This window comes from Triplophysa dalaica, chromosome 5 (assembly GCF_015846415.1).
Source record: "Triplophysa dalaica isolate WHDGS20190420 chromosome 5, ASM1584641v1, whole genome shotgun sequence".
NCBI lineage: Eukaryota > Metazoa > Chordata > Actinopteri > Cypriniformes > Nemacheilidae > Triplophysa > Triplophysa dalaica.
The window spans coordinates 27,846,963-27,867,926 of record NC_079546.1 but is presented as its reverse complement, the minus strand read 5'-3'; the positions used below and the strand labels follow the sequence as shown (position 1 = coordinate 27,867,926).

At 36.1% G+C, this 20,964-nt stretch overlaps 1 protein-coding gene across 1 annotated transcript; it reads right to left on the bottom strand.

Annotated features, from left to right (window-relative positions):
• Positions 1 to 2,492: 2,492 nt before the first annotated feature.
• Positions 2,493 to 4,419, bottom strand: LOC130421203 (uncharacterized). The gene is made up of 3 exons (XM_056748980.1): positions 4,114 to 4,419; positions 3,194 to 3,514; positions 2,493 to 3,071 (listed from the first exon to the last, which is right to left on the bottom strand). The coding sequence occupies exons 1-3, from the start codon at positions 4,172 to 4,174 to the stop codon at positions 2,752 to 2,754; spliced, it is 702 nt and encodes a 233-aa protein (XP_056604958.1). The 5' UTR covers positions 4,175 to 4,419; the 3' UTR covers positions 2,493 to 2,751.
• Positions 4,420 to 20,964: the final 16,545 nt, after the last annotated feature.

Sequence of the window (20,964 nt, the reverse complement as noted above, 5' to 3'; positions counted from 1 at the left end):
ACAATAGCCTGTCATAGTAGGAGAAAAAGAATGGTAGTGAGTGTATATCAATCTCTCTTAACAATGCATTACACAACAACACACACCACCACTGACCTCTGCTGGTCTTCTGAGGTATAACAATAACACAACACAACAAATGAATGAATTATGTGGTGACAAAAGAGGATGCATGTTCTCGAGAGACAACATTGTTGAATTTATGTTAAACCAGAAGCAATAATATTTGACAAATGGAGAAGTGATGTCTCTTCATAGACCAAAACGTATTTAATTGTATTATGTTCAGTTATCTTGTGCTCATTTATTAGAAATATACGTCAAACCAAAAGGTATTCAGACACCTTCAACATTTTTCATACGATCACAGTTTATTCGCTATAGTTTAGAAAACAGTAATAAAATATGTCAAGAACTCAGAGTTAAACTGTGTCAGAACTAAACCATGTTGATAATGTCAGGTGACTTTGACAGAAAGGTTTGTGTTAGGTTAGACTCATGTCTCTCACAGGAGTGAGTGGTTGTGCTTCTGTGTTTCACTCCTCTAGCTTTGAGGAGGTAGATGAGATGTGGTGAGAATGGATTCAGGGGATGTAGACCAGTCACACACATCTTGTGTTCCGCCTATGAGGAGGTTGTGGAGGCAGTCGTTCAGTTAAATGTTTACCTTAGTTAAATCTTGGTCTAGACTGATTGGCTAGATTTTCTTATTTACACTTTCAGAGGCATGTGGAGGACTTATGGCCACTTTACTCTCATTGGCTAGTGAGTTTTTGATTGACAGCTCCCTGACCAGGAAGCTGATACTGAAGACAGTGCAGCAGATTAGAGACAGATCTGCATGCAGTTTTCTGTTTTGTTTTTTTATGTAGTGCTTGTACTTAAATCACTTTCTTATTTAGTTAGTATTAGCAGGGTTGCTAATGTAACGGAGACAAGCTAGTGAAGAGCCGTGCAGTATGTAAACCTCACCCCGGCCTCAAGGACGCTCTAGCGACAGATGCTAGAGACTGCGGTCTTTAACCTTCTCGCTAGAGCGCCCGACTCCCATGCAGGACCAACCCGGTTCGAGGCCCGCTGAGAGCGGTGCGGAGCGTTCTGGTTACACTAACTCTAACGCAGGGTGGGACACACGCTGTCAGGCTCTTCTCTGGATCAGAAAACTCAGGATTCTCTGCCAATGGGGTAAGAAAAATAATCTTGAATTGAGTGACTAACTAAAATGTAAACCTTAATTCAAGATTACTTTTCTTACCCCATTGGCATATTATTATTTTTTTTGCTTGTTTTAAACAAACATTCACTGAAATTTCATATGTTTTTACTAAAAACAAGACTTATTTTCATCGGTAATTTTGCTCATCAATAAAATGCATCTTGATTCAAGTTGATTTGTTGACATTTTCACTGAAAAACAAGAACAAAGACTAAGTGAGAAAGTTATTTTTTGCAGTACACAGTGTCTCTCATTAACAACTTCACAGGCAATTTTCTCAATATTTAGGTTTTTGCACTCTCAGATATTTGCTTGTTTTAAGCAAAAATTCACTGAAATTTCAAAAAAAAAATAATAAAAAAAAAATAATAAAAAAAAAACTTGTTTTCTTAGGTTAATTCACTTATCAAGGAAATGCATCTTGATTTTTAGAATGTTTAGACATTTTTACTGGAAAACAAGAAAAATATACATTTATACATTTAAGGTAGGAAATGTACAAAATATCTGCATGGAACGTGATCTTTACTGTCAATAATTTTGACCCGTAAGATGTATTTTTGTCTTTTACTAAAAATGTTCCCGTGCTACTTAACGTTTTGTCAATCAGGGTCACAAACAATCAAACAAATACATTATAAAGAAAAAGATGGGCCCATTCTAAACAAGAGGGGACAACCAAACATACATTACATTTACCACATATCACTAAACACATCAAAATATACAAATGAACAAATACAGCTGAAATCAAAACTAAAGGAAAGGTAACTTAACAGAATAATATAAACCTCAGTGAAGGAATCAAATCAGCAAAGATTCTGGTTACTACTAAAAAAATCACGCAAATATGTATAAAATCTGATCAAATAAAGCTCGCTGTAATTTACTCTGTTAGTCATAAAGAGGATTTTATTCCTAAACTGCTGACATCACTGTGTCTTCTGGATGAGCGTTCTGAGTCCTTCTTCTGTTTGCTGAGAAGATAAAAGTCAATAAAAGTGATGAAGTTCTGCTGTTTGTTTTCTGGATTGTTTCAGGTGAATGTGAATGATGATGATGATGATGAAAACTCACGCGCTCTTCCTGCACAGATGATCTGAAGAAGAATGACAGTAGGAGCAGCAAACACTGACACCTCAACAATCACTAGAATCACTAGAAGACACAAGAACACCATTAAATCCATCAAACTCTCAAACACTACACATGAGAAACAAACACAAGATGAGTTCAGTGAGAGTTTCACTCATGTACTTATGTAACAGGACACATGGATCACAATCAACACTTCATACCTCTTATTATTATTGATGATGTAGTTGATGCTGTAAAAAATAATAATGTGGAAATACACACACATACACACACAAACACACAAACACACACACACGCACACACACATACAGAAGATGATGAATGTTCAGAGACATCATACTGTAGAACATCACAATCATATTTCATGTTTATGTCATTTCTTCATCATCAGTACAGAGTTTAATGACTGAAGTCACTTTGAGTTCAGGACACTCCTGTCAGAGTGATGTCTTACCTGTAAATCTGACAGTATATGTGACTGAGGTCTTGATGTCATTCTTGTGTTTGAGCACACATCTCAACTCTGTGTTGTCGTCTTCATTCACGAGTGTTGTAGTCAGAGAGATGAGACAGAGTTTATCTGATCTAATCTGATATCTGGAGTCTGTCTTTAGATCAACATCAGTCTGATTCATCCACAACAGCTGAAATCCATAATAACTGAACTCATAATCACAGTTATATGTAAACAGCTGACAGGAGAGAGTGACAGATGTGTTTGCTCTTATCTCAGTCTGTGATGATGATGATGAAGACACTGAAACACAAATCACACAACACACTCTCAGTACTCATGAGTTTCAGTGAAAACACAAGAGATAAAGAGAACTGTGATCTGAAGTTAAACATGTGTTTATATAAATGAAGAGAAACACTGACCATGAAGAACATGTAGATAAACATGTGAATCAGGTTCATGTTGATGTTCATTCACATATTGTCTGCAGATGTAAAGTCCACCATCATGTTGTGTTGTTTTATAGATGTTGAGAGAGCAGTCAGATGTCAGACTCAGTCTCTCAGATCTCTCTGTGTTATTCTTCTTTATTCCTCCAGTAAACACTTCTACTGTATATGATCTTGTATAATTATTGTAGATCCATGTAGTTGAGGAGCATTGATGAAGACCATCATTACAGGACAGAGACACACTTTCTCCAGAACTGATGAACACATGTGTCACTTCTGCTCCACTCACACCTGAAACAGCAGATGACATCATTCATATTAATACATCACAATATATTCAAACAGTTCAATATTTATCTCTCAATGACAGATACATTTTTCTTATTTTAATATCACATAAATCAGAAGATTTGACAGTAAATCATGTGATCTAGTTCCTTTATCCCTTTTCACTCAGAAATGCTGGTAAATTACTGGTAAAGTCATTCAGGTAATGTCCTGTTCACACAAACAATGGCATTCTGTTAAATTAAGAGTAAGACAGCGTTCACACAGCCAGTAATATGATGTCATCAGGCGGACGTTCAACCGTAGCTATGTTTGAAAATATGGTGACGGTATGATTTTATATCTGAAAAATGGAAGTACGATTTACCCTAAAGGTCCTGTTCACACATGATCTGTTAACTGCAATTTTCTTGCAATTAACCAGTAAAGGCTGTATGTGTGAAAGAGACTATTGACTCTTGACATCAGACTTTTGAACGTGAGAATAAGACACATGAACTCTATGATAAATGTGACATGAGATGAAACTGAACATGTTTGTCAGAATGTCAGTGAGAGTAATGAAATGAAATCTGATGAAATAAATGTGTTGAATAGTTTACCTGTGAATAGTGAAGAGAGAAGGATCAGTCCCAGCAGACATATATCACTCTTCTCAGTCATGTTGTGTTTCTCTTACTGAGTCTCTTCTCATCATCTACTTATATTTCTTCATGACAACATTTGTAACTCTTCCTGTGTTTCTCATTTCCTCTTTTCTCATGACACAATAACAGACTAGAACACATTCTGTAGTTTAGTCCTGTTACTTATAAAATACTTCTGTTGTCTTAAAATAATTGGACACAGAGCTCAGTTATGACTTTTGTTGTCAGAGACTTTAACAGGACTAACATGATGAAGGTTTTCTACAAATTAATTCAACACAAGACTTTCCTGCCCGAGCAGAGCAGACGCACAGCCTTCATTAAAGCTGATCACACCTCCGTTCTTCTTCTGTCTCCACACACACACAAAAGCAGGACATGAGTGAGGTCATCTTCACACTTCTTCCAAACCACAGATCAACAGATTACCCATGATGCAGCAGACACAGACATTAATAAACACACTTACTCCACAGCAGTGGTGTAGTCCTACCAAAAAAGGTGGTGTACTACACTACTACCGCCGAACCCAAATGACCAAATAATGAGTTTTTATCCTTTCCAGTAACATGACAATTATTACAGTTAAATATGCCTCTTATTCATAATCATGCAAAATTATTCACGTATGCTTTAATTAAGAAGTTATAACACTGGAAAATAACAAGTAGTTTGAATATTTTTGACACATTCACATGTTCGCTTGCACTGTTCCAGGAGAATTGAGTATCCCTTACAAATAACATTAACACATAACTGTTAAAATATCTGAGCCAAGGTATCTTTATTTCTTGGGCAGTGGATTAGCCAATGAGAATGTGTTATGTGGTTGTAGCTGACCAATGATGTTTCAGAGTATTGTCTGGCGCTTTGTGCACTTCTGGGTTTTCTTTTGCACACAAGTGTGCTTTTCAATTCTTATTTGTGTATCGCAGTTCCCTATCAAAAGCTACACTCGATGCTGCGTTTCAAACGCTATGGGAGAACAGTCTTTGTTCGACCGGTTGTGAAGCACGTGTGTCAAACACGCCAAAAATTATTTTGGCTTTAAATAACCTCGGCAGGTGACGTGACTAATTACACCTGCACCTGCCGGTTATAAATACGCGTGAATGCGGACGCGTCATCAGGTTATTTTGTCTTCAAGGACCTCTTTGTGTGTGCGTGTGTTGTGATGGAGAAGTCTCCCTCTCTGTTATTATTACAAACAAATATAGAAAAAAAAAAAGAAGATATTACCTAGATTCTTACACTAGTGACCAAGCACTCTCTGAGTTACTTAGCCTATTGTAAGAATAAGAAAAAACTAAACCAAACCATGACTGACTCAGATCGGAGATGTGTTCCTCCTTGTGAGAGGATCCTCTCCGATTTCGATAAGCATGAGTTCTGCTTTGAATGTTTGGGGGCTGACCATCCCACCCAGGGACTTGAGGGAGAATGTGAACTCTGTGATGTCTTTGATTTCAGAGTTCTGCGTGCTCGGCGCAGTTCTTTGAGTCACCACTAGAGTGTAGTGTTGTGCAGTGAATCATAACTGTATTTGTCATTTGTCTTAGTGAAGTCATACAAAGCTGTTGGTGGTTGAACTTGATGCATATATCTTACAGTTTGCTTATCATCTAAACAATGTTTCAATAAATGTGATTTATTTTTCTAAAGATTCTGCTTGACTTTGTAACTGTTGTTCTCTTTAATTCTCTTTAAATGCATAAGAGGTTTGCTGCAATATTTTAAAGTTTCTCTCAAATGATGAATGTGACAGCGTGAAACAGGACTGTGACGTGATCGGTCAGAAAACTGAACACACTTTCTGTTTCTCTTCATCTTCATGTTTTGGTGTGACTGCACTCTCCAGGTCACTGTTGTGTCACTGTGTACACCACACAGCAACAAATGACTTTAGTCTTTTAACTGAAATATGAAATCTCAGTCAATTTGTGTTTAAAACCAGCAAACAAATCTTGAATTGAGGGACTAAGAATAAATTAAACCTTAAATACCAGATTATTTTCCTTATACCATTGACAGATTGTTTTGCTTGTTTGGCACAAATTCACTGAAATTTTATATTTTTTTCTTAAAAAAAGACTTATTTTCTTAAGTCAGTTGAAAGACTAAGTAAGAAAGTCATTTTTGCAGTGTGGCGTACACTGACATTTTGCTCATTAGGAAGATGCATCTTTATTTAAGAATTTCTCAACATTTTTACTGGAAAACAAGAAAAAGTCGCAATGCAAAATCTGTCAGTTTGTGTTGAATCTACTATGAATCTAATGAATCTGTAATACTTCTACATCATTTAATCAGTATTTACTACATCAAACATTGTACCTGTTAACATTAGTTAATGCACCATGAACTGCATAAATAATTGTTGTACTGGAACAAGTTTGATGTTTCAGATTCTACATTTTGTGTCTATTTTGATAATACACTTAATTGTTTGTCTGTAATTTCTTAATGCTTTCTATTGCACTAACTCTCCCGTTTACTTTATTTAGGGTTTAGAGCTCCATCTAGTGGTGAGTTTGATGTTGCTTTAGTTCTGTGGTTTTTAAGGTGTTCAGGAAGTAGTGAGTGATCCATGCAGCCAGTGAAGACGTATGGGGTCCAGATGGGTTTGATGTGGTCTGTCTTCTGGGCCTCAGCTGGTTTTGTCGGCGGGTTCCATGTAGACCCCACATGGGTTAGTCCAGATGAAATGAACACTGCTTAGTGTGCATACTACAGACTGATAAATGTGACACTGAATGTTTTAGTTTAGATAATGAAGTGATAACAAGCAGAATCACTGATAAACACAGAAACAACAAGAATAGAAAGAAATAAAACACTAAAACTACAACTGACTTAAGCCACAATCCCACAAACACCATCAACATCTTTACTTATTTATATTATTAAGAATAAAGAGAGTTTTTTCTGTTAATGTTTTACTGAAAATAACAGGTTTGATGTCTCCATTATGGTGATCAGTGTTTGTTTTAGTCGGGTGGTTTGACTCTGAATGTAAATGTTTCTGTCTGATGTCTGTAGCTCATATTGTTATGGCATTAAAGTCCTGAGAGAAATTGATCTGATGCTTTCGGCTGTTTTGTGCCAAGTTCACAATTATTATGACGTGGTGAGTTTACCTTACTTATGGAAGGCTTTTATTTGAGAGTTAATCTTTACTATTATATTTATTATCTTGGTTAGAGCCAGCGCACCTTTAATCAGAATATTTCAGTTATAAAAATTTTACCACTTTCAACTTCTGCTAGTTGAAGATCACACAGAAATATAAAGATTCATGAATGAATTTCTACAATGGTAACATGTTTCATGTTCTGAAGCATCATACAAACCTCATTCATGACTCCCAGAATTCATTGCAGCGTGAAGCATTTCATCATTGTTTAGGTTCATATGGTGATTGTTGATGTCTGTGTGTGGGTTTTATGCAATTGTTCTACTTTAACTTATGTTTTTCAGTCAAATCTCTTCAGGTAAAAGGGCTCAAACTTGTATATATTTCATTCATGTTAATAAGAAAAGTGTGTATTTGATACAATGGATATTTTAGTCACATGAGTTGTATTTCAGCTCATATTGATGTAAAAATTGATGAATATGTTAATAGTTAATTTTTTATACAGAAAACAGATTGTTTGACTAAAGAAACGTTTTAATGTGTTGCTGCACAAGGAAGAGATTTATGGACAATGTAATGTCGAGTTTTAAATACAAACCTTATGCTGTTAACAAACACAATCACTGAAGAAAACATGAAAAATAACATTAGATCTTGAGATCACTATTATAGTGAACAGTGATCCTTTAGTTTATCTCTTACTCTTGGACTATTGATATATGTTGATGTTAATTCTTTCAGTGTTGCTGTAATAAAAACACCAATAAATCACAATATTACACCTGAAGGAAAACTTTCATTACTGGAAAACAAGGATCAAGAGCCCAACTAAAGGAAACACTAAACACTTTCAGAGTGAACTCTTATTGTTGATGTTTCTTCAGTGATTGTGTTTGTTAACAGCAGGTGTTCATCATTAATGATCAATCATCACTTGTAATGTGAACTCAATTGATTATTTAACTGCATGAATAAATGAACATTTCACACCAGAAAGACTCTGCTTCAGTGTAAGTTTAACACTATTAGGGATGAACTCATTTTTACACCAGAGACTTTACTGTGCAGTGATCGTCCAGTGATGGGGATTGTTCTGAGCCCACTTTACAGGCTTCTGTTTATGTCCAGTTTACATAACAGCTTTATTAATGCGTAAAACATCAGTAAAATCAAACACACACAATTACTATATAAAGGACTATAATCAACAATAATTATTTATGTTTTAATCTTTTAGTCTTCAGTACTGAATGTGTGTTTTCTGTATTTTTAACATCCTAAATCATTTAAATCCTGCATGTATTGCAGTCATATATTTCAGTGTTAGTTGAATTCTAACAAAAGCAAACCTTAAGAAAGTCTGAGATCATGATAATAATTAATAATTGATTAAAAAATATCCGGGTTATTTCATAACACATTATTTTCACACTTTTTCTAAAATTTGCAAACATTAGTTTTGTGTTGCTTAAAATAAATATGAAGAAGTTTTATCTCCAGTTCATTTTCTCCAGTTCAAAAATAAAACATCTTTATACGAATTTAGGAGAAAAGTTGTCAGAATTTTACAGAAATAAACAAAGATTATTTACCAGAACACATTCTTATAAGAATTAAAAATGTTTAATTCAAAATAAAGCTTTTGGGGAAATGTTTAAAATTCACAAGCACCACATCAGAAGGAATTTCCTGTGAAAATTAAATCATCTTAAAGCTGCTGCTAAAGTCAAAATTGTAAGAAAAACCCTACGATTACATTATTTAAATAAATGTTAATGGAAAACGTTGTGGATTAAATAACACATAAAATGATTTGAATTAAACATTAAGACCACCGTGATCATGCAGAAGACCACAAACTATGTTGAAGCTTTAGGTGTTTATTTGGGATATATTATTCACCTCACATGATAAGTATAATTGTGTTATGAATATTATCTTTTTATCTAATATGGGACCCATTAAAAACATTCACTAATATAATTCTGTTATTTTATTATTTAGTTATTAAGTTTGCAGATGTTTTTTCCAAATTATGAAGTAAATCAAAGACCCTTTTAGTGTCAACGTCACACTAACATCACAGCATTAGCTGGAGGAAAAACCAAAGGAATACTGGAGGCGGCCAATACAAACCAGCACAGAGTCGACTACACAAAATATACAAATATCTTATTGTGTTGTTGAGAGACAGAAGCGATTGATGAGACTCAGAAAAACATCATTCAACAATATGTTTAACATGTTTTATTATTTATTTATGTGTTTGCACAGTTCACTTCAACACAAATATTTTCACAGATCATTTTGTCTATTCAGTGTTTATAAAGAAGCTTTAATTTAAAATCATGTTCTCAAACAACCAAATGATTAAAACAGTTTTTAAAATGTTGAATTACCCTTCACACATGGTTACTACTATATGTTGTGAATACTACTACTGTATGTTGTAAAAGTTTTTATCTAAAAGCATTACATGTTCAGCTGCTACAGTCTACACACCTCACCAAACACAAACACACAAGATAAAACACACAGAATATAAACATGTAACTCACATTGTCACATGTCATTGTGTTAATCTGTAATCATTAGATTGTAGTTTAATAGATTGTCACTCTACTATCACTATAATATCATTAATAACACACATCTTCAAAGCTGAATTATAAGATCAATCAAGAATAACTAAATATATTTGACTGGATAACAAAATAATGAGACTAACTGAAGTTATTATAAACGTTTACATGTAATTGCAAATCCTATAAAACATGTATTTCAAAGTTTATCTCAAGTGTTGAAAATGACGTCTTTAAACACAACGACTGTGTCGTGATCGGTCAGAAGTCTGAACACACTTTCTGTTTCTCTTCATCTTCATGTTTTGATGTGAAAACATTTCCATCAGGCTGCACTCTCCAGGTCACTGTTGTGTCATTGTGTACGCCCAAATCTGTCAGTTTCTGCTGAATCTACACAACACAAACAATCATGAAACACACTCTTAAGCCCATTGCACATTGAGTCGTTAAAAAATAAATATGGCCTCACGTTGTGTCAATCACATTTACACACTTCCTCCGATATTTTGTACAATTGTATTAAATAAACAATTTGTTGAATGGCTCCTGTAGTTTTGTGTCATTTAAAGAGACCGTCTGGTACACTGACATCTAGCGGTTGATCTACCTCAGCTTTCTACAAGCGCTCATGAATCTAACAGAGATGAACAATCAAATGAAAGAAGACGAGAGTTGCTTTTGACAGAAGTCCAGCTGCAGACACACAGTTACTCATTTAACACAATCCAGACCAGCAGTCTCAGGACAGAAGGTGTTTTCTGACAAACGTATTGACAGCATGAAGGAGAGCAGGGTGAGTTCTGACCAGTTTTTGTTTATGTTGTGAAAAATATTAAGGTGTTTATTGCAACTATAATGTGCATGTCTTTCACATGTTATAATTGAAGTTTAGAATCATTATAGTATTCAATTGTTTTGTGTTTTATTTCTGCTGACACTCGTCTTTCTTTTTAGATAGTCTGTTGTGAACAGAAGCCGCTAATGAATGTCGATCTTTTTATTGGTTATTAATTTTTTATTATTTTTATTTCTTCAATGCATAGCTCCTTAATTTATGGTTTGTGTGTTTGTAGTACGTTACTTTAAGGCACTTAACTGTTAGTTACTTTGTCAGTTTAGACAGTCAGTATGTGTTATGTATTTTCATTTCATCTATTGTAGAGACAAACGACAATTTTAAGAGAGAAGAAAAGCTCTGAGCTGCAGCGCTGAACATCTGTTTCAGTCTTTAACAGAGCTCCTTTAGCACAGCATTGACAGTGGATGAAGAGGACGAGGAAATGACCTTCACAGTCTCATCATGAAACACCTGGAAGGTTCAAGTGAGCTCTTTGTGTTTTTTCATTCCAGGAAGACATATAGAGTATTTTTGTGTTAAACACATGATAAAATGGGACTGAAAGTCAACTTTCAACATTTAAGTCTTCATTTCTAAGTGTTTGAATTATTTCTGTTGAAATAAGTATCTAAGTGTTTGTTAAAAATTGAAAAGATAATGATTATTTAGATATTAATTATGAACATCAAGTAATATTTCGAAATCTGAAAAATAATGTATATATTTTGCGTTAAAGGTCTATACTTTGAGCCTATACTTATAAGTGTTTGTTACAAAATGAACAGATATTGATTATGTACATATTATAAACACTGAGTAAATATTATATCTAGTAAAATCGAAAGCACTATGCAAATAATAACTACATAAAAACGAAGGTTATGTATTTTGTATTGTTTTCATATATTGTACATAATAGTCAACAAAATCTATGCGACAATAAGAACATAGTCTACAAAAACTATCGGTAGCATGATCTGCAATAAATCATATATGGGTCGCCTTCATTTGCCTGAGACTGGTGGTCTGGATCGTGTGTCCTGAAACAAGTGGTGCTGAGGGATATATCTCACCAGCTCGAGGTCAGTTTAACTGTGAAAAAGCGCAATGTTAGTTTCTAGTAGCTCAGTGGTAAGAGCATTGCGTTAACAAAGCAAGGTTTTGGGTTTGATCCTGGGATATTGCAAATACCTATGAAAAATGTATAGGATAAAGCAATGTAAGTCGCTGTGGATAAAAGCGTCTGCCAAATGCCTCAATGTCAATGTAAATGTGAGTAGCTAAATGTTTTGTTATAGAAATGTAATGGGTCGTTCAAGTGTCGCTTCAGAAAATGTGCAGCTGTGTCACTTTCTTCCTCTTTCCACATCACTCTGGAGTGTGTCTGCGAATGTTAAATGTCGAAGGTAAAATCCAGTCTTGTGAACTACAAAACACCGAAAAGCATTTAAACGTTTCAGGTCATGTCAGTGTGACAAGACAAAACTATGTCTGGACCTCCACTAGTTCACGATAAAACAGCCAAAATGTTTGCAAATATTTCAAGTGCATAACTTCTACACAGCAAATTGGCCAGTGTTAAATAAACACTGCTGGGTGTATATATGTGTTAACACGTTAGGGTGTTAAAGTTACACTTAAACTGTGTTGAAGATAAATAGATAATGAAGTGATGATTGATGATTAATGATGAACACCTGCGGTTAACAAACACGATCACTGAAGAAAACCTGAACAAGAACAGTTGATGTTGAGGTGACCATTATGGCGAACAGTGTTTCCTTTAGTTAAGATCTAGCCTTGAACTATTGGATGTTATTCTTTACTGTTATATCTGCTTCATTGTTGTTGTTTTAACAACACTTGCATGTTGTTGAAAAAAGATGTTTCTGCTATTCACTATAGCTTTTTTCCACTTTGCTTTTGATTTAACAAATACACACATAAAGCACAATATTGCAACTGTAGGAAAAAAACTTGAACTTCTAGAAATCAAGGATCAAAATCCGTGTATCATTCTTTCTTTTCATATTCAATTGAGATTCCAAAATCTGAAAATTAAAAAACGGTTCGTTATTGCGTTATTCGTTTATAAATGTAATGCCAAAAAACAAATAACGGGTCATTTTTTCACACTTTTGATTTATTGCTCTGATCAAAAATAAGACATGAAATAAAGGGGGCACGACCGATTTTGATTTTGATATTTAATTTGTTCGATTTGCGTGAACCGGAAGTTATCTTCGTGTGTGTTTGTGTGTGTGTTGCACTTGGAAGTTTGCCGGACGTATCACCTTCGATAATTAATGCGATATACCTCAGCTTGTCAGTGAACTACGGCTCTGTGTTGTAAATGTCGCTCCATTTGAAAGCAGGTGATGGCGATTTACTACTAATCAAGGAACCGGCTTTACTGACGAGATGCGCATGTCATGCGATATATCGCCCAGCCCTAACATTTGAAAGACGGGCAGGATATATAATGTGAAAACCTACATAAAAAATCTTACTTCATATATTGATCCAACCACATCCCCCTCCAGTTCTGTGTCCGATACAGGTCTTTTTCGCTTAAGGTTGTGCTAAACACAGAATCTTCTCACACTTATTTCAGAACATCGCTGGATACCCATCTTCTGCAGCGTAGTGGATATCTTTTTATGTGTCTTGAAAGTTTCAAATAAGTCTTTAATTAAATCAGCATATGATTCCTGTGCGGCCATGGTGTCGATACGAAATTACTTAAAAAATACTGAGTCAATCACTGCAAGATTGAGTTTTTTCAGGCTTCTTTTGACTTTTTGCAATTGCGGCGAACTTCCAAGTGCAACACACACACACGAAGATAACTTCACGTTCACGCAAATCGAACAAATTAAATATGAAAATCAAAATCGGTCATGCCCCCTTCATTTAATTTCCTATTTTTGATCTGAGCAATAAATCAAAAGTACGAAAAATGACCTGTTATTTGTTTTTTGGCATTATATTTATAAACGAATAACGAAATAAACCGTTTTTTAATTTTCCGATTTTGGAATCTCAATTGAATATGAAAAGAACGAACGATAGATGGATTGAACAAGAGCCCAACTAAATCAAACACTAAACACTATCAGGGTGAATTCTTATTGTTGATGTTTCTTCAGTGATTGTGTTTGTTAACAGCAGGTGTTCATCATTAATGACCAATCATCACTTCCTTAATCACTTCATTATCTCATTATCTTTAACACTGTTTCAGTGTTACTTTAACACCCTATAGTGTTGACACATATAGACACTCAGCAGTATTCATTTAATACCGGCCAATTTGCTGTGTTATTGAAATTTCTCGTTCTGTAATTCTGTTTAAATGTTACCTGTTTTAAATCATTAAAAAAGTATCTGCAACTTTTGTAATTTGATGTCCATGTTATTAGTCAAAAAGTTAAAGGGATAGTTCACTCAAAACTGGACATTCTGTTATCACTCATTTACTTTCATGTCATTTCTAACCCAGATGTTCTTTCATGAAACATAGATTGTATAATATTTGTTGACCATGAGTTTACTTTACTGATGCTGATAATAATGAAAGGACACACATGGTTATCTGTTAGCTGTTATTATCTAATTTAAACTGTAAAGTCTTAAAATGCACATATATAGATCAATGAAGTCAGTGTACCGCCCTGATGTCTGTGGCATCACTCATTTCTCATATGAAAGTTCGCAATTTGCATAAAACCAGGCTGGAAACCAGTCTATTGTTATAATTATTTAAATTATAACCCCAAAAGCTGTGCCGCTTTAACAATAGGGCATGAATGAACAGTACACCCACTTCTCCAGGCACCACTACACCACTGATGGTGTTATTAAACTGTATATGTCATGGATGTAAATTTAAAGCTTACACATATTTTCCTTCTTGTTGGTAGTTTTGCAATTGAAAAGTCAGTGAAGTCACAAGACTGCTTTCTGGAGTTCTTTTTTTTTATTTCTGTAAACTCTTTTCTTAAGTAACGCACAGGTGACAACACAATAATCACAGTGACACACTAATTCTGCGGTCACACTAGACTTGAGCATGTCTAATTCCTTCAGACGGTGTGAAAATGTGTCAGTGATTCCTCCATCTTTTACATTTCAGTACAGAGAGGTCACGCTGTGATATTTTGATCTTCTATTGGTCTCACACACTCACGTGACATGAATTCACAGGTCAGAGTTCACCAAACTTGAACTTTGAATCACAGCGAAATGTAAAATATCTTCTAACAAATTTGCATGTGTATGTATGGAAGTCAATAGAATGAAAAGTCAATCTGTCTACTATCTGTGTGTCAGCTCATAGTGTTGTGTAGGACACACTTTCAACACAAATAGTTGAATACTCACTGACTGTAAGATGGTCTCCATCACTGTAGGATCATTGACATTCTGACAGGATTTCACCTCAAATCTCACAATCTGCTTCTTGGTCTCTGCTGGAAGATTAAAAGCTTTATTAATTTTAAACTCCTATAAAGTGTGAAGAAAACATCATTACAACAGTTACACAAATCTACAGTCGATCTTTCTAACACAACAGATGCATGTGTTTAACACAAATGGAAATAATCATTTGTCAACTTCTCGTATTGTTTTCATAGAAACTGTTCTTTAGGATACACAAAGGAACAATGAATAAATAATAATCATTAATTCATCATATTGTTTTGGAACATCATATTTTGGTTGTCATCATATTTCTTCTGGAACTTCCACTAGCCAAAAAAAACAGATTAAGAAAATCAGAGCTCATATATAAATCTGAATTATGAATTTTTTTATTTAATTTATCCTTCTTTACTCCTTCATCCTTCAACGTTTTAACCAAAATTACATTTCAGAGGAACAAATCAGATCAATACAGTAGAACACTAACAATAGCTGCACATCTGATATTAAAACTGATTTTCTTCTCTTCTGCTGTCTTGTTGTTTGAGGAGACTTTCTTTTTACACTGGGATAGTTACAACAGGCAAGTCTCAACAGATTATTATTATTTATAAAACTTGGCTGAGCCCAGTTCTAACCTGCTTTAAAATACCCCGATTTATAACGGCTGACTTCACTACACAGCCTAAATATCAGTTTATTTTAGTGGTGGGCCGTTATCGGGGTGTTAACATGAGACCCTAATCGCGCGATAAAAAAAATGTCGCCGTTCATCTATTCTCAAAGTTGGGTTGGGAGCTGGGTCTATACTACGCAAGCTATGATGACTTTCACCTTGATATTTTAGTTCGGATGAATACCAGCTTAACTGCACTGTAGGGGGCGAGAACGAGATTTTTCAATTCACCTCATTCGCGCCGCCTCATCATCTCATAACCAGGGCTTCATTCGGGCGATTTGCTCAGCAAGTAGGTCTATCGCGTCTATGCATTGACTTAACATGTAAAGCCCTCATGCTTGACGCGGCATTCGCGTTTGGTCTGAACACAACATAACGTTACTGTGAAATTACCACATCAAACGTGTGGTTTGACGAATATATTTTTAAGAAGCTTCCCAATGGAAATAGATTAATCTAGATTAAAAATAAAAATTATGCCCACCACTATTTTATTTACTTTATTTTATGAAACCTTGCCACACATATGGGTTAACAGTTTTATTAAAGCAATAAGCCGTGTGAATCAGTGGGTTACAGTGCATTTTAAAACAGCTAAAGTGTTTTTAATGACTCCGCTTCATGTCGTACAACATCGCCCTTAGCTGTTATATAATACACTGTAACCCACTGCTTCACATGACTTATTTCTTTATTAAACCCTGACTGTTTAACAGCAGATGATCCTATATGTGACTGTTTTGCATCAGTTTTTCTCACTGTCTTTGAACAGAACATTTGTGGTCAAACTATTTATTTTGACTATCAACAGCTATGTTTGTCTAAAGTCTCTTCTCTCATTCTGTGTATTTATGATGTTTGTGTTGTGAGTAGTTTATGATCACACATAAAAACCTACATGTCTTGCAGATGAATGGAAGAGTATTTGAACACAGTTGATCATCTATAAGACCATCAGGACGTATAACACCACAAGGTCGGTTCAAGTTCCTCAAGTCAGGTTGTCCAGTCATCCAGTTAATGGAGGACACGTCCACAACACTTCTTTCATCTGACCACTTCCATGAGTCTCTGAACAGACCAATCCATGATAAACTAATGCCTAGCATTGACATCTGGTGCAGCAGCACTTGATCCTCAGTTTGATTGTGAATGACGGCCAGATCTGTGTAATGTTGTCTGCAGTAACTCTGAGCTTTATGCCAGCTCATTGGGATATTAACAAAAACAAACCTGTCAGCTTCTGTTTCATTCTCTGGAGAAAGATGAGATAAAAAAGATCATTAGAGAACAACTTCAAAGAAATAACATTTTCATGTGAGTTTAATTTCCTTTTTTACTATTCATTTGCATGTCATAGTTTAGACACACAGACATTAATAATCAGTTTATAAATCTCATCACTGGTGACGATCAACAAACTATTCATATTAACAGATCAACACTCAACATCACTTAACAAGCTGGACAATTTATTTGATCTTTTTTGATCATTTGATAATTAGCTTTAAGAACTTTGTTTGGTAGACCGGTTCTTATCTCACAGAGCATGCTGCTCAACTTCTGGTCCAGACCTTTGTGATCTCTAGACCGGACTAATGCAATGATCGTCTTTCTGGTCTTCCTGAGGGCTGTTTCATAAAACAAGATATAAGAAAATAAGACAGACTGATTTGAGTTTGTCAGACTTATTGCCAGTGGATTCGGTTTCATAGAGCAAACTTGAAATAGTTCAAACTCAGTTACTATAGCAACTAACACTGGGAACTAACCAGGGACCAGATTCACAAGAGCTCCATTAACACTGAGCCATGATGATATGATGATATTACAACGAATTCTCTTTTATTATGAAATATATTATAACTCACTATAAAAATAATAAAAAATAAAGCTAAATTGCAAAGTTTGAGTACAAACTTTATGTTGGCTAGACAAATCCTGTCCTGAAGAGTTTGAAATAGTTTGAGAGGTTTTATTGTTAAACTTTTTCTAACATGATGGAAAAAATAATGTGCCCCCAGTGTGTAAAAACCGGGCTTAGTATGTTGTTAGCATGATTAGCATGTTCTCTAGCATGACAAGCATGTTGCTAGTAAGATACTCCAAGCCATGAGTAAAACGAACCAACCCCCATGTCTCTATGATGTTTTGTTGAAGAGATAAAGGTATTGCTAAACGGTTGCTAAACATTTGCTAGGCTAACCTGTTAGGTTTCTATGGGCATGGCTTAGCACCTGTCAGGTGACGATACTCTAAGCTATGAGTGAAACGAACCAACCCCAGTGTCTCTATGATGTTCTGATGCAGAAATATGGGTATTGCTAAATGGTTGCTTGGCTAAAGTGTTTGGTTGCTATGGGCGTGGCTTAGCAGAAGCCAATTGATGATGCGTCAAGCCCCAAGTGAAACGAACCAATCCCCATGTCTCTATGATCTTCTGATGTAGAGTTATAGGTCTTGTTATATGGTTGCTAAGATAATATGTTTTGTTGCTATGGGCGTGGCTTCGTAACGTTATAAAGTTTCTGGGATACTGATTTGTTAGCGAGTAAAATGAGCCCACCCCCTTGTCTCTAAGTGGTTGTACTGCGAAGATATTCAACATGGGACAGTTATAACGCCTTATATGGGCATATTTCTTCTTTCATTATAAATATAGGGGGGATTTTGGGGGGCTCTTACCCTCCAGGGGTGCAACTTACACCCCATTATGATATATGTTCTTATAGAGCCTACCAGACTCTTCAAACGTGGTAACTCACAAGTTTCTATGACATCCTTACTTTTAATTTATGAGCCGACAAGGTTTGTCCCAATGTTAAGTCTATGGGAAATTTGGTGGTTTTGAGAGACTGGATTTTGAAAACCAGAACCTGGATCTGTTTAAAAAGATACGGCAACTCAACTCAGACCTGTTTGAAGGTTTGTGGAAAGTTTGGTTGTTATAGCTTGAAAGTTTTAGAAGGAGTAACACTTAGAAATGTTGGGGACGATAATGATAATAATAATAGTAATTATAAAAATAAAAATAAGCATAGAATAAAGAACAGTATGTTGGCTCTGTCAAGCCAACATAATAAATCATGGGCACCGGAAGGACAAAAAATGTGAGTGTGACAACAGGGGTGTAGTGAGAAAGACGTGTGACGAGTCGTTTTGACAGTTTATCAACGTGGGTTCAAATCTGCCTTTTCTAAATTTTCACATCACATATCTTACACTACAGCTGTTTATTTTCACTTAAATGAAGGAAATGTTTGATGAAAGGTGTTAAAGAATAAATCATAAGGTTAGTGGTAATATGGAGGTTATTATTGTCCCAGTTGGCATCTAATAAATCATTTGAATAAATCACTTACACCACTATTATTGTATATTATACAGTAGGGCTGCGTTCAGCACAGACAAAAAGTGTCAAAACGATTTCTTTACAACAGAAACGGTGGTGTGATTCTTATGAAGCAAGAGTTGAACTATGGCAGCTGAGAAGGCCATTTTTGTGGTATTTTGAAGAACTTTTGGAGTCTGATGAATCAGTATAAATGTATGTTCAATACTGCAAAACACATGTCTTCTTATATATTCAATTGTAGCGTTAACTGAGCAGCAGTGGACACATTTGTATACGACTTTACTTGGACCCATTTTGCAAGCTGTTTCTTTAATACTGTGTGAGTTATATACAGCCTGCTGGGTGGACGGGCATTCTTTACAAACACAAAGAGAAAACGCCTCTCACACACGTTGGAAACTATTTCCAGGAAATGTGTCATTCAAAACCTTGCGCACCGGTTTGAGCTTGAAGATGCCGCAGTTCCCTTTCGAGGGAACTCAATACTGCGTCATGGAATGACTCTTTGGGGAACGCCATTAGCGTGACTTGTCTGAATCGCGTGTGAAACTAACTTTTGCTTTATAGTCGCATGATGATGACGTCACTGATGACGTCATGACCACCGTGACTATCGGAAGGCATAAAAAGGAAGCGGAAGCAGTGCAAACCAGCTTCTGCCATTCAGCAAAGCGTCTGTTTGTGTGTGTGAAGGTTTCTAGTTTATCTTAAGTTATCTTAGATAGATTAGCAATATGAAACGTATGTCAAAGAAGGCAACGGGTACAACCTCAACGTCGGGGGTGGCCATTCTTTCCAGATTTACATACTGAGGTTTCTAAATCATGGAAAAAGCCATTTTCTTCCAGAATTTCCACTGCCTCTAGTTTCTCCTTAGTTATAGGAGCTAGAGAGAAAGGCTATGGCATGATGCCCAAGGTGGAAGAGTCTTTGGCCACCTACCTTTCACCTGAAGCGGCATCATCATTGAAACCTCCGACATTGCCCACCAAGCCATGCCGGATTACATCAAATTTGGTGGGTAAGGCATATATGGCGGCAGGTCGGGCTGGCTCATGTCTGCACACTATGGGTCTTTTACAGGCATACCAGGCCGACCTGCTGGGGGACATAAAAGAGAGCGAGGATATTGATATAGACCTGCTTAATGAACTGAAGACAGCAGCAGATCTTACTCTCCGAGCTACCAAGGAGACAGCCCAAGCTATTGGGCGCTCCATGGGGGCCCTGGTAGCTACAGAGAGGCATTTATGGTTAAATTTGTCTGGTATTAAGGAGAAGGACAAGTCTGTGCTGCTTGATGCACCATTGTCTGACCAAGGTCTCTTTGGGAATGCGGTCGACACTGTGGTCGATCGTTTTCAGGAGGCAAAGCGTCAAGCAACAGCTTTCCAAAATGTTTTACCTCGCCGTTCTTACCCTCAGGGTCCTGCAGCTCAAAGGCAGCCCCAGCCATCTACTACTAGTGCTCTACATAGGCAGCAGCAAAAACAGAGTGTTGCTACTCGTACTCCCCCTCAGAGAGCTTGGGGGTGTCGACACCGCAATCCCAGAAGTTCTCCAGGCAAATCAAGCCAGATTTGAGGACAGTTGTTATTTCCAATCGGAAGGCTGCTGCCAAGAGGTCCTGATGGTACCTCAGAGCTTCAAATAGCACCCATTCTGGGGGGGTGGACAAGTCCGGTTCCCCCAAGATGGCCTCAGGAGGCCACTACGTTAACCCCGCCGCCCAGTGCGCTTCGGGGCACGTCAGTTTCCCTAGTACGGGGTCAACAGAATCTACCCATG